At 62.2% G+C, this 13,491-nt stretch overlaps 4 protein-coding genes across 4 annotated transcripts in view; 2 read left to right on the top strand and 2 right to left on the bottom strand.

The window, feature by feature from the left end:
* The window catches only part of EMIHUDRAFT_436180 (hypothetical protein), a 2,400-nt gene extending 1,160 nt beyond the window's left edge, over positions 1 to 1,240 (bottom strand). The window contains exons 1-4 of the mRNA XM_005771222.1: positions 1,112 to 1,240; positions 523 to 943; positions 279 to 375; positions 98 to 202 (exon numbers count right to left, since the gene is read on the bottom strand). Of these exons, the coding sequence (XP_005771279.1) occupies positions 98 to 202; positions 279 to 375; positions 523 to 863 (543 nt within the window). The 5' untranslated portion in view covers positions 864 to 943; positions 1,112 to 1,240. The remainder of the gene's footprint in view (positions 1 to 97; positions 203 to 278; positions 376 to 522; positions 944 to 1,111) is intronic.
* Positions 1,241 to 3,160: 1,920 nt separating this feature from the next.
* Positions 3,161 to 4,181, bottom strand: EMIHUDRAFT_209463 (hypothetical protein; the record flags this gene model as incomplete). Its single annotated transcript, XM_005771221.1, has 3 exons — positions 3,161 to 3,658; positions 3,729 to 4,001; positions 4,170 to 4,181. The coding sequence occupies 3 exons, from the start codon at positions 4,179 to 4,181 to the stop codon at positions 3,161 to 3,163; spliced, it is 783 nt and encodes a 260-aa protein (XP_005771278.1).
* Positions 4,182 to 4,233: 52 nt separating this feature from the next.
* On the top strand, positions 4,234 to 5,384 carry EMIHUDRAFT_436179 (hypothetical protein). Its single transcript, XM_005771220.1, has 3 exons — positions 4,234 to 4,617; positions 4,691 to 4,774; positions 5,019 to 5,384. The coding sequence occupies exons 1-3, from the start codon at positions 4,264 to 4,266 to the stop codon at positions 5,088 to 5,090; spliced, it is 510 nt and encodes a 169-aa protein (XP_005771277.1). The 5' UTR covers positions 4,234 to 4,263; the 3' UTR covers positions 5,091 to 5,384.
* Positions 5,385 to 6,830: 1,446 nt separating this feature from the next.
* Positions 6,831 to 12,770, top strand: EMIHUDRAFT_102338 (hypothetical protein; the record flags this gene model as incomplete). Its single annotated transcript, XM_005771219.1, has 5 exons — positions 6,831 to 7,392; positions 7,431 to 7,618; positions 7,689 to 8,008; positions 8,522 to 9,026; positions 9,525 to 12,770. 5 exons carry the CDS (start codon positions 6,831 to 6,833, stop codon positions 12,768 to 12,770), a joined length of 4,821 nt encoding a protein of 1,606 aa, XP_005771276.1.
* Between the last annotated feature and the right edge of the window lie 721 nt (positions 12,771 to 13,491).

Below are 13,491 nucleotides of genomic sequence, written 5' to 3'. Positions count from 1 at the left end.
TGGAGAGAGAGAGAGAGAGTGAGTGATAGATTGAGAGAGAGAAAGAGTCGGGGTGTGTTTTGGGGGGGGGGGCGCCGTGTCCATGTAGGGCTGGAACAGAATGTAAAAGTAGGTTGTCCAGCATCAGTACGAGATGGTCTCGCTCGTGCCGCCAACTAGGAGTAAGATGTAGGCTTAGTCCGAGGCGCATCCAAGGCCACCGCTACAGAGCAGATGGGTGGAAGAGGGGAGGAGGGGAGGAGAAACAGCCCTCCTAAGGGGGGGGGGGAGGGGGGCACCGGAATGGACGCGAGGGCGAGGCACGCGACGATGGCCCACTCGCAGCCGGGCTTACCGAGGTCGGGCAGAAACACCATCGCGTAAAACAGTGCGCACCTTTGACGGCAAATGCCGCAAGCGGGTTGGGCCGCAGATTTGCCCGCAGCAAGCACGGCGCTCGGGGCAGCGCCCCGGGGGCGAGGGCTGGGCAGATGTTGCACGGCCGGGAGCGAGGGCTGGGCAGGGCTTGGCGCGGCCCCTCACCAAGTGCCCGCGTTTGGGGAGGCGTAAGGGAAGCCGTCAGTGCAGACGAGCGGGCGGTACTTCCAAATCACGTGGTGCGAGGGGCCCATGAGCAGGTCGAAGCCCATGCCTGCGGCAGCGCGTGGGGGGCAATGTCGAAGCGGAGCAGGCCTAGGTGATGACGGCGGAGAGGGCGGGGCGGGAACTTGTGTCATGGCGTTTGCGGCCTCGACGTGACCATTCGCGCTCGAGACAGCGTCCACGCAGCGAGAATACAGCGTATCCGCAGCACGCGTGCCGAGAATACCGAATACAGATCCGCAGTGCGCATGCCGCCAAGTGAGGTGCGGGGGCACGTGCATGTGTCTTCCGGCATCTGGTTGAGGAGAACACCCCAGCTGGAGTGAAGCGAAGAGTGCATAGCGGGGAGGAAATCGCAGACCTACTCAAGGGCGGGGGCGGGAGGCGTCACACGCAGGGCTGATCAAGCTGCGGCGCAGCGCACATCATCGCCAGGGAAGGGAATAGCCGTGACCCGCCGGCTCCCCGGGAGGCGTACTCTGAACCAAGACAGGTGCGGCCGAGAAGAGGGGAGGGAGGGCGGGCACGCCTTCCCGAATAGCGATCCGAGCCAGACATCCCCGATCATGTATGCCGTCAGCAGCGCGAGCAGCGCCTGGTAGCTGCCGTGGTGGAGCAGGCTTCGGTGAGGCCCCGCGCTCGGGTACGTGCGTTTCATGACGACCACCGCGTCCGGAGCGGTAAGCGTGAGGAGGAGCGCAAATGGGATGAAGAAGTACACGGTCAGGCTGAACGCCGCCGAGGCTCCGATGAGCATGTTCCGGGACTCAGAGGTGGATGCAAGAGCCAGCATGTTGAGCGCCTGCGAGCCCTCCATCGCGAGCTGGTTGACGTGAAAAGCCAGCGAGCGCCAGGAGCGGCGGCCGGCCAGCTTGTACGCGGCGATTATGACCGCGTACGACGCGGCGAAGGCGCAAGTGGTGTTGAAGGACCAGCACATCGTATCAGAGACCAACAAGCCGGCCCTCGGGGGGGGATGTGGCCGAAGAAGAAAAACGACTTTTTTCAGTCATTCCCGTAGGAGGACTCTGAGATGAGACCGCCAGTGGATGTGGGAGTCCACCGCGCACCGCGCTGCGAGCCTGTCGTGTCCCTTGTCAGGAGCAGGAGAGCCCCACCTGTCCCCCTGATCGTTCTTCCAAAATCCTGCTCGTGCAGGTGGGGACCCTGTCCTCGTCCCATCCCTCGTTTGGCGTGTCTGTTTTCTTTCTTTTTTTTAGGAGGACTCTGCTGTGTGAGTGAGTATTCTTGATACGAAACCACGACGCACACCAGTCGACTCGTATCGGTTGCCTCCATGAACGGCGGAGCTATTCTCGCGCCCACACCACACCTGGCTCCAACGTACATTCCCTCGAGAAAAATTTCGCACAAAAATAAAAGGAATAAAAAGTTGGCAGAAGACCAGGCGTGCCGTTCTCCCATCCCTCCCTTGGGTTGTCTGTTTTCTTTCTTTTCTTTAGAAGACCAAGCGGATGCAAAACAAGAAGAACAGGAGAAGCGATCCCACGACAGCGATTGTGGGGACTATAAGGTCCGTACGTGAAGGGTGGAGGGGCCCGTCCGCAAAAAACCCGGTCAGCAGTCCTCCTCCGGGAATGTACGTAAGAGCCACATACATTGAAAAACACTTTGGCAGAGGATGAAAAGAAATGTTTTTGTTTGACCGCGCAAGATATAAAGGGTGGCTAAGGGCTGCGCAAGGCGCCCGCGTCGCAGACGCGGTACCATTGACAAATCTGCAATAAATATACCCCCACACGAACAAATTCAAATAGCAAAATCCGAATACCGTGCGCAAAATCCGACGATGTCGGCCGTGGACGGGACGCAAGCCTTCAGCTGGTGCCAAGACATCCGTAAAATTGAAGCCAAGAACGTCCGCCAAATCCGAACAACTCTAACACTCACACGAGACACGTCATTTTGGGGCCTGGAGCCCTGTTCACGCGCGCGCGAGACGTGCAGACAGGGTTGCCAGGTGAGAGCGAATGGCGCGGTTCACGCCTCGCACAACAGAGAGAAAGATGCGCTCTGCATGGTGGGACATAAAAGAGAGCGAGTACTTGGGCGAGTAGGCCGTGCGGTCAACGCTGCCGCGCGCGACTTTGCGCGCGAGGCGGCGTCAGTTCCGCGCCAAAGACTTGCATCCCGTGGGCGTGGGCAAGGATGAGAGGATGGGCCGCACAGGCGACGATGGCTAGCACGACGCCCGTAGCCGACATCGCCGCATGGACGCTCCACAGCGGCAGCTCGCTTGCCGCCCGAGGTAGATCCACCCGAGCGAGCGCGGAGCTCGCGGCCGGGGGGGGGGGGGGGTACCGAGCATTGTGCGGCCGCTCACAGCTCACAGCGTAGGGGTCATAGCGTGGGGGGCCTCTAGACAAGAATATACAATATACACTGACACTCATTCCCCTGGCAGAGCTCGACCCGGCAGAAAAGACCATCACTATGGGCGCACGTAGAGGAGAGTCATACAAATGAATTCCGTCCGGTGATGCGGGAGATGCATGCGGCGGATCGTCACAACTCCCCCCCCCCCCTATCGATCCTGACGAAGCCAGACGCGCAAGCGCTAGTCTGCACCACCTCTCTTATCGGCAGTTATGGTCTTGCTGCTGCAGAACCGTGCTTTCTTGGAGCTGGTGCAGCTCATCAGCAGATAGCTCATCCCAAATCTCACCAGCAGCCAGAGGTATACTGGCAGGCCGAGGATGAGAATGCTTGCCCGAAAAATTGGAGAGGCAAGGGCGGGAGGCAGAAAGCGAAAACGGATCATTTTTTGACGGAGATCTGGCGGAATCTTTGCCCACATTGCCCCGTAACCCGGCAACAAAACTGCGGGGCTTTGAGGGCCCCAAAAGAACTTGAGGCTTCCCAGAACGGAGCTGAACGAGCGGCACCGTAGGACAAAGGCAAAGCTGACTTCCTCCGCAGAAAACCAGTGCCAGGTCGTGGATGGCATAAACAGCATTTGGCCCGGCTTAATGTCTACCGTCCATCCTCCGAGTCCCTTGAGACACTCAGGCGCCTTTGTCCAATCAATGGGCTTCCGCAGATCCTCGCTTGCCAGCTGCAAGAGTGCAGCTTCGGAGACAAAGGAGTGCGGGAACAACGTGGCCCGTTTGTGGCCAAACACACACCAGATAAGGTGGCAGCAATGGCCAGCTGTTCCAATCCCATGGGCCCTGACCGCAAAAGGATGCATCCTGCAACGCGCGTAGGTCTACTTGCTCCATCAGTGCAACCTTGGTATTGAGAAGGAATTCGTGCGGTGGAAAAGCATCGGCAAAGTGCTTTATGGGAGTGCCCTCATCGAGCTGCTTCAAAAAGCTCCGGAGTGGCAAGCTTTTTTTAAATGCAGTTACTGGCTCGTCGGCGTTGCTGTAGCAGATGTCCTGGTCGCCAACGCCTGACTGCTCAAAAAACTCGCGACTCCATGCGATTCTTTCTACCCTCGACGGGTCCCACTTTGAATTGTTTTCTTTAAATTCTTTTGCAAGAGAGGGTCGGCGTGCGCGAATACGGCTTATCACACATATGCGGTCCTGGGCCCGGGGAGGGAGGAGGCCCGGGCCGGACACCTCCAAGTACATGGCGATCTTCGACACGTACAAGGAGGCTGACGCCGAAGAGCCTAGCATTGGGCCGGACGGGGTCGAGAAGCTCTGCGCTGACATGGGCGTCGACCCGAGCGATGTGACGCTGCTGGTCCTCGCGTGGGCGATGGGCGCGAGCAAAATGGGCTACCTGACGCACCAGGAGTGGGAAACGGGCGCCGGGCGGCTCGGCGGCGCCTCCTCTGCCGCGGAGCTGCAGAAAGAGCTGCAGGCGCTCTTCCAGGCGCTCCTCGGCGACATCGAGCGCTTCCGCGACCTGCACTCCTTCACGCACCGCTTCTGCCGCGAGGATCCGCGGCGGAAGAACATCGACGTGAACTCCGCCGTCGTCATGCTCGGCCTGCTCTTCAAGCCGACCTGGCCCGCGCACGCGTCCTCCCTGTGTGAGTACTTCTCGGGCCACAAACAGCTGGTGGGTCGGCCGCGCCTCCCCTCTACCGCCGCCGCCCGAGCCTGAGTCGGCCTCTTGGGGTGTGCGCCCGCAGGCGCAGCGAGGCGTCTCGCACGACGAGTGGATGATGGCGCTGCAATTTTGCCGCGAGATTCTCCCCGACTGCTCTAACTTTCAGGCGCATTGACAACGGGCACGCACGCACGACGCTGTCACGCACGCAGACACGCACGCAGACATGAAGGACACGCACGCACGCACGCAGACACGGACGCACGCACGCACGCGCGCTCTCTCTCTCTCGCTCTCTCTCTCGCTCTCTCTCTCTCTTGGGCGCCGAGGGGCACCTCCAACCCGTCAAACCCCGCCCCTCGCAAACACACGCGAGAGCAAGACCTCAGCTTGCCTTGCCTCTCTTGCAGGATGATGGCGCGTGGCCGGTGCTGCTAGACGACTACGTCGAGTGGAGGCGCGCCAAGGACGGCAACGCGTGACTCAGGGGCCGAGAGCCATCGGCTGCACCAGCGCAGGCGCCTGCTCCGAATTACACCTGTCGTGTCCGCAAGTCTCCGCTTGGGCTTCGGCAGAGAGCAGGGTGGCCGTTGCTGGTCCGGCGGCACTGCTGCTGCGACTGTCGTGCTAGCTGCTATACCAGAAGAGAGAATGGGCCCAGAGAAGAGTGAGAAGACAGTAGAAGGAGATGAAGCACACACACAAGGCACAAAACACGTGCTCCGCGCGTCTCCGTGCGCGCGTTGTGGTCGAGACAATAAAATGGGTTAAAAACAGAGCTGGTCTCCGCCCCCTAGTCGTACTGGGCGGCGCGCTGCCCCCTGCCCGCGGGGCTCCTGCGTCCTAGCACCTGCTGGGGGTGGGGCAGGGGGCCGCCGGATCCGGATGACGATCGGCCGTCGATCCCGAAGGGTCGTCGGTTGAGCTAGGGAGCCTGGCGATGGACGCCACCGCGACCCCTCGTGGCATCTCTCTCGCCGTCGGCGAGCCGGGGGCTCGCAGACGGCCGACTTTCTATATGACCAGTAGGACAGCCGTGAGTCTGAGTGTGAATCGGATAAGGAGTTTGCGTCCGTCCACCGTCTTCGTGGACGTCTGTCCTCGTGACACCCACACCCCACACGGCCTGTTTTGCTTCACACGTGGAGCCCCAGTCCTCGACAGGCTCATACCGGAAGCATGTCCATGTGGCGCGGGGACCAAGCGAGGTCCAAGCTCCCTTTTACACCCATCTCGCTCCAGATGATTTTATTTATTCAATTGTTTAGAGAGAGATATAGATCAAAATATTGAGAGAGAGACAGAAGACAGACCGTCACAACAGACAGACAGACAGGCACGAGCGACGAGGCACAGACAGACAGTAGACAGAGTTTCAGAGAGAGCTTTTTTGCAATACAAAACGAAATCCGCACACTGGCACTTGGGTCCTCTGATAGAGGCTGTTCACGCGCGCGCAACGAGGCGCGCAGACAGGCTTGAGCACTTGAGCACTGGATAGGGTCCGATTCCGCATGGTACGGGACCCCTCAGACAGGGCTTGCCAGGTGAGAGCAATCGGCGCATTCACGCCTCGCACAAGAGAGAGAGAGAGAGAGAGAGAGAGAGAGAGAGAGAGAGAGAGAGAGAGAGAGAGAGAGAGAGAGAGAGAGAGAGAGAGAGAGAGAGAGAGAGAGAGAGAGAGAGAGAGTAATTGACGAGTAGGCCGTGCGGTGTGTGTGTGTGTGTGTGTGTGTGTGTGTGTGTGTGTGTGTGTGTGTGTGTGTGTGTGTGTGTGTGTGTGTGTGTGTGTCTCATTCATTCTACGACTGTACATTCATCGCGATTGTTTATTCTTTCTCCTCCTGCTCTCCTATGCCACGTGGCTGTGTGTGTTTGGGCTTTGGGTTTCTATGTTTGCGATTTGGATTTTGGATTTTCTACGAACTCTTTGCGTTCATTTATTTTTTGTTCTCATTCATGTTTCGGGTCGTGGGTAGGTAGGGCTGGGGATTACTATTCTGCGACGTGAGCGCAACAATGAAAGTCCATAAAACCTAATGAGGGCCAATTGAACCGTTTGCTATGTTTGCGTTGCACACTTCGTTAGATCTCGCCAAATTTGGCAGCTCCTCGACTTGCGTCCTCGATCCTAGAAGTGGGCCGATCCATCGTCCGCAAGTAGTGGCGAGCCGGGGCAGTCTGCTACTGCTGGCGCCCCGCCCTCGCCACGGCGGTCGCACATGGCGTCAGCCCACGCCTGTCATGGGCCTCTCACCTCCGCTGGAGTCTGCGGCTGCCCGGCAGATTACACGCCCAACGAGCGGGACGCACTCTGTCGCTCGACCTACCACTTCCTTGGGGACAACCTGCAGTGCACGACCGCGCCTATGGCAGTACGGGAGCATGGGGCGAGCATGGATGTCAGCAACGAGCTGCCAGGGTGCCGCGCTGCCTGCGATGCGGATGCAGACTGCATTGGGCTGATGGTGCAGCGCACTGAGGCACCTGCCCATGCTGGTGGGCATATATGGTTCGCGTGCCACTTCATCAGCTCGTGCCCAGAGACTCGGCGAGTGACCGGCTATCGCGTGTACTTCAAGCAGAATCACGCATCGTCGGTGCCAGTGCCAATGTCACTCTTGCTGCCACCGCTCTTGTTCCCGCCTCCGCCACCGCAGCCGCTCCCACCGCCGCTGCCGCTGTCGCCTGCTCCCCTTCTCTTGAGCGACGGCAGGTGTGCCAAGCACTGCCATGAGCCCAAGACGAGCGCGTGGCCACAGCGGTGCAGCTGGGTCGGCTGCGGTGGCTGCGATGAGTGCTTTCCGCCGCCGCCGCCGCAGCTGCTGCCGCCACCTCCGCCATCGCCATCACCGCCGCCTTCGCCTGCGCCCCCACCATCGTCATCACCGCCACCGCCGCCCCTATCGCCGTCATCGCCGACGTCAACGCGTACCAGCTCGTCCCCGTCGCCGCGGGAAGAGCCCTGCGCAAATTACTGCGCAAGGAAGACACATCCGTGGGGGGAACGGTGCAGCTGGGGTGGGTGCTCTGGTTGCAGCGAATGCTTCCCCTCACCGCCGCCGCCGCCAAAGCCGCAGGCATGCTTCAAGCACTGCCACGAGCCCAAGACGAGCACGTGGCCACAGCGGTGCAGCTGGATCGGCTGCGGCGGCTGCGATGAGTGCTTTCCGCCGCCGCCGCCGCAGCTGCCGCCGCCACCTCCGCCATCGCCATCACCGCCGCCTCCGCCTGCGCCCCCATCGTTATCACCGCCACCGATACCGCCACCGTCGAAATCGCCGCCGCCGCCGCCATCGCCGCCACCTCCGCCGCTGAACCCCTCACCGCCGCCGCCGCCAAAGCCGCAGGCATGCTTCAAGCACTGCCACGAGCCCAAGACGAGCACATGGCCACAGCGGTGCAGCTGGATCGGCTGCGGCGGCTGCGATGAGTGCTTTCCGCCGCCGCCGGCGCAGCTGCCGCCGCCACCTCCGCCATCGCCATCACCACACCCATCACTGCCACCCCCGCCCTCGCCAATGCCCTCGCCCCCGCCGCAGCCACCCGGTTGCGCCGGTTACTGCGACACGCAATCGCACGCAAAAAAGTGGAGCTTCATCTGCGGATGGAAGGGCTGCCGTGCCTGCAACGAATGCGCCACTCCCCCGATACCAGCATTGCCGCCTCCACCGCTACCCGCGCCGGAAGCAAGTACTCCGCCGCCGCCGTCGCCGTCGCCTCCGCCACCTCCTTCACCGCCCCCTTCACTACCGCACGGCTGGTACGCCTGCCCCACTGACGCTACGCCAAACGAGCGAGCTGCCCTTTGCCGCACGCGCTACTATTTTCTCGGCGATGATAGGGTTTGTAGGCCAAACCAACGGATGTGGAGCGACCGTGGCGAGAACCGTCTTCCGGTTTGCCGCGCAAGGTGCGACCGCGATTCACAGTGCATTGGCCTGGAGGTCAAAGTTGGCGCCCCAGTGGGCAACCAGGGCCCCCTCGTGCAGTGCCATGGCATCAAGGGCGAGTGCGCGAAAACGGTCTGGGCAAACGGCGTTCGCATGTACATGAAGCGCGCTCTGTCACCGCCGCCACGGCCGCCGCCGCCTGCACCGCCGCCACCATCGCCACCTCCACCACCTCCACCAGGACCACCTCCACCTTCCCCACCACCGCCGCCGCCGCCGTCGCCGCCGTCGCCTCCACCGAGACCGCCTCTCACGGCCATCGGTGTCTATGGCTGCCCGTCGGACTACTCGCGCCACGAGCGCGATGCCCTCTGCTACTCTTCGTACTACTTTCTCGGCAACGACATCGTCTGCACCGGGTTTTGGCCCCCCTTGTGGGAGTCGGGGCCGACCAAGGCTAGCGAGAGGAGGCTGGGCGAGTGCCTGCGAAGATGCGACCGCACCCCCGAATGCATGGGCCTCGTGGTGAGACGCATTCAAGGCCGTGATGGCATATTATGGTATTCGTGCGACACTGTGGATGCCTGCACCGGCACCGAACGTTCCGAGGGGGCTCGCATGTACATGAAGCAGGCGTTGCCCCCGCCTCCTTCGCCCCCGGCGCCGCCACCCCCACCCCCGCCCTCGCCGCCCTCGCCGCCTCCGCTCGTCGAGACGCTCGCGGGCTATCCCAAGTGGGTTGGCAACAGCGCGGTAGTGTGGCTGCCAAGCTCCGCGCCGAGCACGCTGCTCACACTCCGTTCAGTCGGTGGCGAGAGCGCGGGATGCCCATCGAGAGCAGTGGCGCGAAGCTACGACGGCAACACCTGGGAAGGCCTCCCACCAAACCCCTTACATCCTACATGCAACAGGCTCGGCCGGTGTACGGTGGACCTATCTACATTCCGCTGCCCGTATCGAATCGATGCAGTGGCGCATGATCCGGCTGGTACCGACGTGCTGATCTCACGACTCCTCACACAGGCTACGTTCGGGCCGACACGAGCCGCCATCGCCGACTTCAAGGCGGCGTATGGCGTGCATGCCGTCACCGGTCCTGCTTCTTGGGTCGCCTCACAACTCGCCCTGCCACCAACTCTCTTGAGGACGTACCTGCGCGAACGCTCCAATCCCCGTCAGCTCACCGCCTCGCGGGCAGGGGGCGTGATCGGTGCATGTGAGAAAGGGTCGCGGTGGCACCGCTTCTCCTTCTCGATGCGTGACCGGTTCGAGACGCTTGCTGTGTGGCGGGAGCGGCCCAAGCTCCTCTCGCTTCGTGTTAACGGCGTCCTCCGCACCGAGGTCCCGTCGTTCCACGAGGCCCGTGCCAGCCAATCCGCCCCCGCCACCCATCAACTCGTCGCGACATACGTCCTCTGCGAGGTGTGGGAGGCTGCCGTTGGCCAGGACGCAACGCTGCTCCTTGCGAGGGGAGCGCAGCAGAGGATGTGCACCAACTCCGGCATCAGAGAGCCCAACCCCGACATCCATTTTTCGCCGACGTCACCGGTGAGCCATCTTCGCATCTTCGGCGCGCGAGATGCGCGCTTTGAGGCGCTTGCAGGCGTGCCGAGCGTGCTCATCTTGCGCTCCTTGGCCGACAAGCAGGAGTGTACCGCCGCAGGGAGGCAGGTTGGCGGCGCTATTTTCGCCCAGGTCAACGGAAAGACGTACAAGTTCGATGCGCGCCTCCGACTCCTCGGCAACACGCTCGAGGCACCCGCCACCGGCGACCACCTTGCTACACTGCCCTCCTTGGTCCTCGATGGGGGACCGCAGCTTTGCCCACGCCCGAGCAAGAGCTTTGCCAACGCCGTGGGCTGCTCGCGCCGGCCGGCATGCGCGCCGAGCCAGTTCGCGAACGCCCGCTTCAAGCTGGACGCCACGGCGCTGCAACAGTGGTACCACCTCAGTGGGCGCCACGTGCACTACATGACGGGGCTCCGCCTCGAGGTTCCTTACGCGGCATCGCCCTGCTTTGGCCACGCACGCTGGCTGAAGCTCAGCGACGGCGCGTGCGCATCGCCCACCCATGGACAAGTCCCATCGAACACCAAATGGGCCCTCGCCAACGCCATTACTGGAGCCATCGACAAGTCCAACCCCAGAGTGCGCGATGTTGTCGGCCCGGGGGGCAGGTGCTCTGGAGGAGTCGGTGCAGTGGTGAGCGCTGACGGTGGCTGCTGGCAGCACGTGCACCCGCACACCCTCAACACGTATGACATGACAGATTGGTCCGCGGCCGACGCTGAGCTGGGCGATCCCATCAGGCGTGCGTCGGAAGCTGGACATGCATCCTTAACCTTGCCGGCGACGCACACGATGTGGCGCTGGAAGGGTCAGAGCGTGCTCTTCCCACTTCTCGGTCGCTTCGGGGACGTCGTCCGGTTCGACGAGCTGCCCTTCTCTGTCCAGACTCTCGAGATGGCAACGCGCCGGAACGCGTTGACAGCGCGCACCGTTGCGAGCGAGGTTGAATTTTGCGGGTCACCCGGCGAGACTGCCAACCGGCCAGAGTTGGGGCATCTCTACCCTTTCATGATTGATCTCCGAACCAACATCCCCGCTGGTCAGCGCTGGCAGGCAAGCAACGAGGAGGAGCTCGACCACCCGGCTTGGGGGCATGCTGCGTCGACAATGTTGTGGACCAACGTGGCACTCACGGCGCCGGACCAGCTTCGACAGCGAACGGCGTGGGCGCTGATACAGATTCTGGTCGTGTCCAACGTGGACGGGTTCGGCCGCCATGACGAGATTGAGCTGTGGGCGACGTACTACGACATCTTCGTCCGGCACGCGTTTGGCAACTACCGCGACGTTCTGAAGGAGGTGGCCTTCAGCCCCCTGATGGGCATGTACCTTACCCACATGGACAACAAGGCCTTCGCTTTTGATCGGACGTTTCCCGACGAGAACTTCGCGCGCGAAATCATGCAGCTCTTCACCATTGGCTTCTGGAGGCTGAACCGCGACGGCACACAGATGCTGGACGTGGCCGGTCGGCCTGTACCGACGTATGACAACGTCGACGTCATGACCTTTGCGTCGGTATGGACTGGCTTGACGCCGGCGCCTTCTCGCACCAACATCGAAATCGGGCACGACGAGCAAGGCTTCAGCGCGGGCTCGACCTTGGATTCGCGAAACGAGCTGGACCCTATGGTGGTCGAAGCCGTATGGCACGATAAGTTCCCAAAATCCAAGCTGGACGCTGGTTATCTGGCCGATCAGCTGCCGCTCTGCGCAGAGCTCCCGCGCCGCCACTTTCTTGCCAGGGGCGCGGTGTATCGGCTACTCGGCGAGATCAGCGCGGAGGGCGCCGCCTTTGACGCGAATCCGTACACGCAAGACTCTCGGTTGGGCCGGTTCGCCCCAAACCCCCGCGCGTCGCAGCTTCACGCTGCCCTCTGCGCGCGTCCGTCGCGTTGGGGCGCATGCTCCTTCCCCGCGGAAGTGAAGCTTTCGCAGACGCTGCCTTGCCACGAGGAGGAGTGTTTGTCCGACCGCGTGCGGAGCGTTCGGATCGACGATCCGGTCACTGGTACTGCGAGGTGGTACGAGCACGTCCGGCCACCATGCGCGCGCCTCACGTTCTCAAACGGGCGCAGGTACACCAGCTTCAAAGACTACTCCGTTCCGACAAGTGGACCCAAACATTCGCCGAGGCCGGAGAGGCACTTTGCCTACCACCAGTGTGCAGACCCGTCGGCTCCTGTCGCGGCGCCCATGTGCTGCGACCGCAGCGACAGCGTGACGCCACTCAGCACCATCGGACGCAACCACTGCCTCTACGCGGGTGAGTTTGTCAAGTACGCAACGGCTGAGGCGCGATGCGCGCAGCAGGGCGCGGTGCTCTGCACCAGTTCTTACAGGCGGCCGCGTGAGACGACTCCCGCGTCTTTCTGGGAGGAGGGCTGCGGTGAGGGCATGTATGCGTGGACGAGCACCCCGTGTAGGCTGCGAGTGCAGGTGCACGCCGATGGCCTTGTCAACTTGGTCGAGAGCGTTCCCGATGGCCATGACGCCGCCGGCCTGCAAGGTGGCAGTCAGCTCGAGGAGACCAAGGCGAACTCGGAGCACAAGTTCCGCATTCGCTGGGAGAGGAATCGCTGGCCTAGACGACGACAGCAAACCATGGTTGATATTGCCCGTCCAAGACCAAGTCGGTTACGCGGAGGGGTCTCTGCGCGGGATGTGCTGGGGGCCATCCCCCAGTCGATTGCCGCATAGTTCCCGTAGTATCCCTACCATAAACCTCTTTTTCACTATGAGAAAAAAGAAATGTCTAAGTTTTGTCAAAGATCCGGAGGGAGGGTTTCTCGGAGCAAGCAAACAGGACCGCATTAAATGAATAAATAAATAAAAAACAATCTAGAGAGATGGGCGACGCACGAACCAGAGGCTAGATCTAGGTTAGGTTCAGCGCGCAATGACTCTTCGCGTGTTTCTTCCTCACCGCCCTCTGCCTCGTGCTTCCCTCGGAGAGCATCATGAGCTGGGCCTCCATCGCGCAGAAGGCCCCGCCAAAGGCGGCCAAGGAGGAGGAGGAGGTGGCGCCGGCGCCGGCGCCCCCGCGCGCCAACGGCATTGCGACCACAGCCCGGCCAGCGGCAGCGTCAGTGCCGGTCGCAGCGCAGTCGGCGGCGTACGAGCCCGCGCCCAATGAGATCAAATCCGTGGTGCTGTCAAAGCCTACGACGGACGCGGTCCTCGGGATCCGCCTCGCGGGCCGCGAACGGTTGGTCCCCGCCTCGCCTCCCGCTGTGCGGCGCTCTCGCGCCCAGACTATGCGTTCTCCCGCGCCGCTTCTCCGCCATGCTCCACGTCGCGCGCTGACCACGCACCGCCGCGTCGCCCTCGCAGGCCGCGCGTGACGAAGCTTACGGATGGGGGCCTGGCCGCCAAGTCGGGCCTCATTGAGGCTCCCCCCCCCCCCCCCCCTGAAAAAGGA

Source organism: Emiliania huxleyi, assembly GCF_000372725.1.
Source record: "Emiliania huxleyi CCMP1516 unplaced genomic scaffold EMIHUscaffold_39, whole genome shotgun sequence".
In the NCBI taxonomy this organism is placed as follows: domain Eukaryota; phylum Haptophyta; order Isochrysidales; family Noelaerhabdaceae; genus Emiliania; species Emiliania huxleyi.
This window is presented reverse-complemented; position numbering and strand designations above follow the sequence as displayed.

What these genes read in the sequence shown, in the direction of transcription:
- EMIHUDRAFT_436179 (XM_005771220.1), top strand. Translation starts at nt 4,264, where the DNA reads ATGGGCGTCGACCCGAGCGATGTGACGCTGCTGGTCCTCGCGTGGGCG. An exon ending in TCTCGGGCCACAAACAGCTG is followed by an intron (nt 4,618 to 4,690) that starts GTGGGTCGGCCG and finishes GTGCGCCCGCAG; the next exon opens with GCGCAGCGAGGCGTCTCGCA. An exon ending in CCGACTGCTCTAACTTTCAG is followed by an intron (nt 4,775 to 5,018) that starts GCGCATTGACAA and finishes CCTCTCTTGCAG; the next exon opens with GATGATGGCGCGTGGCCGGT.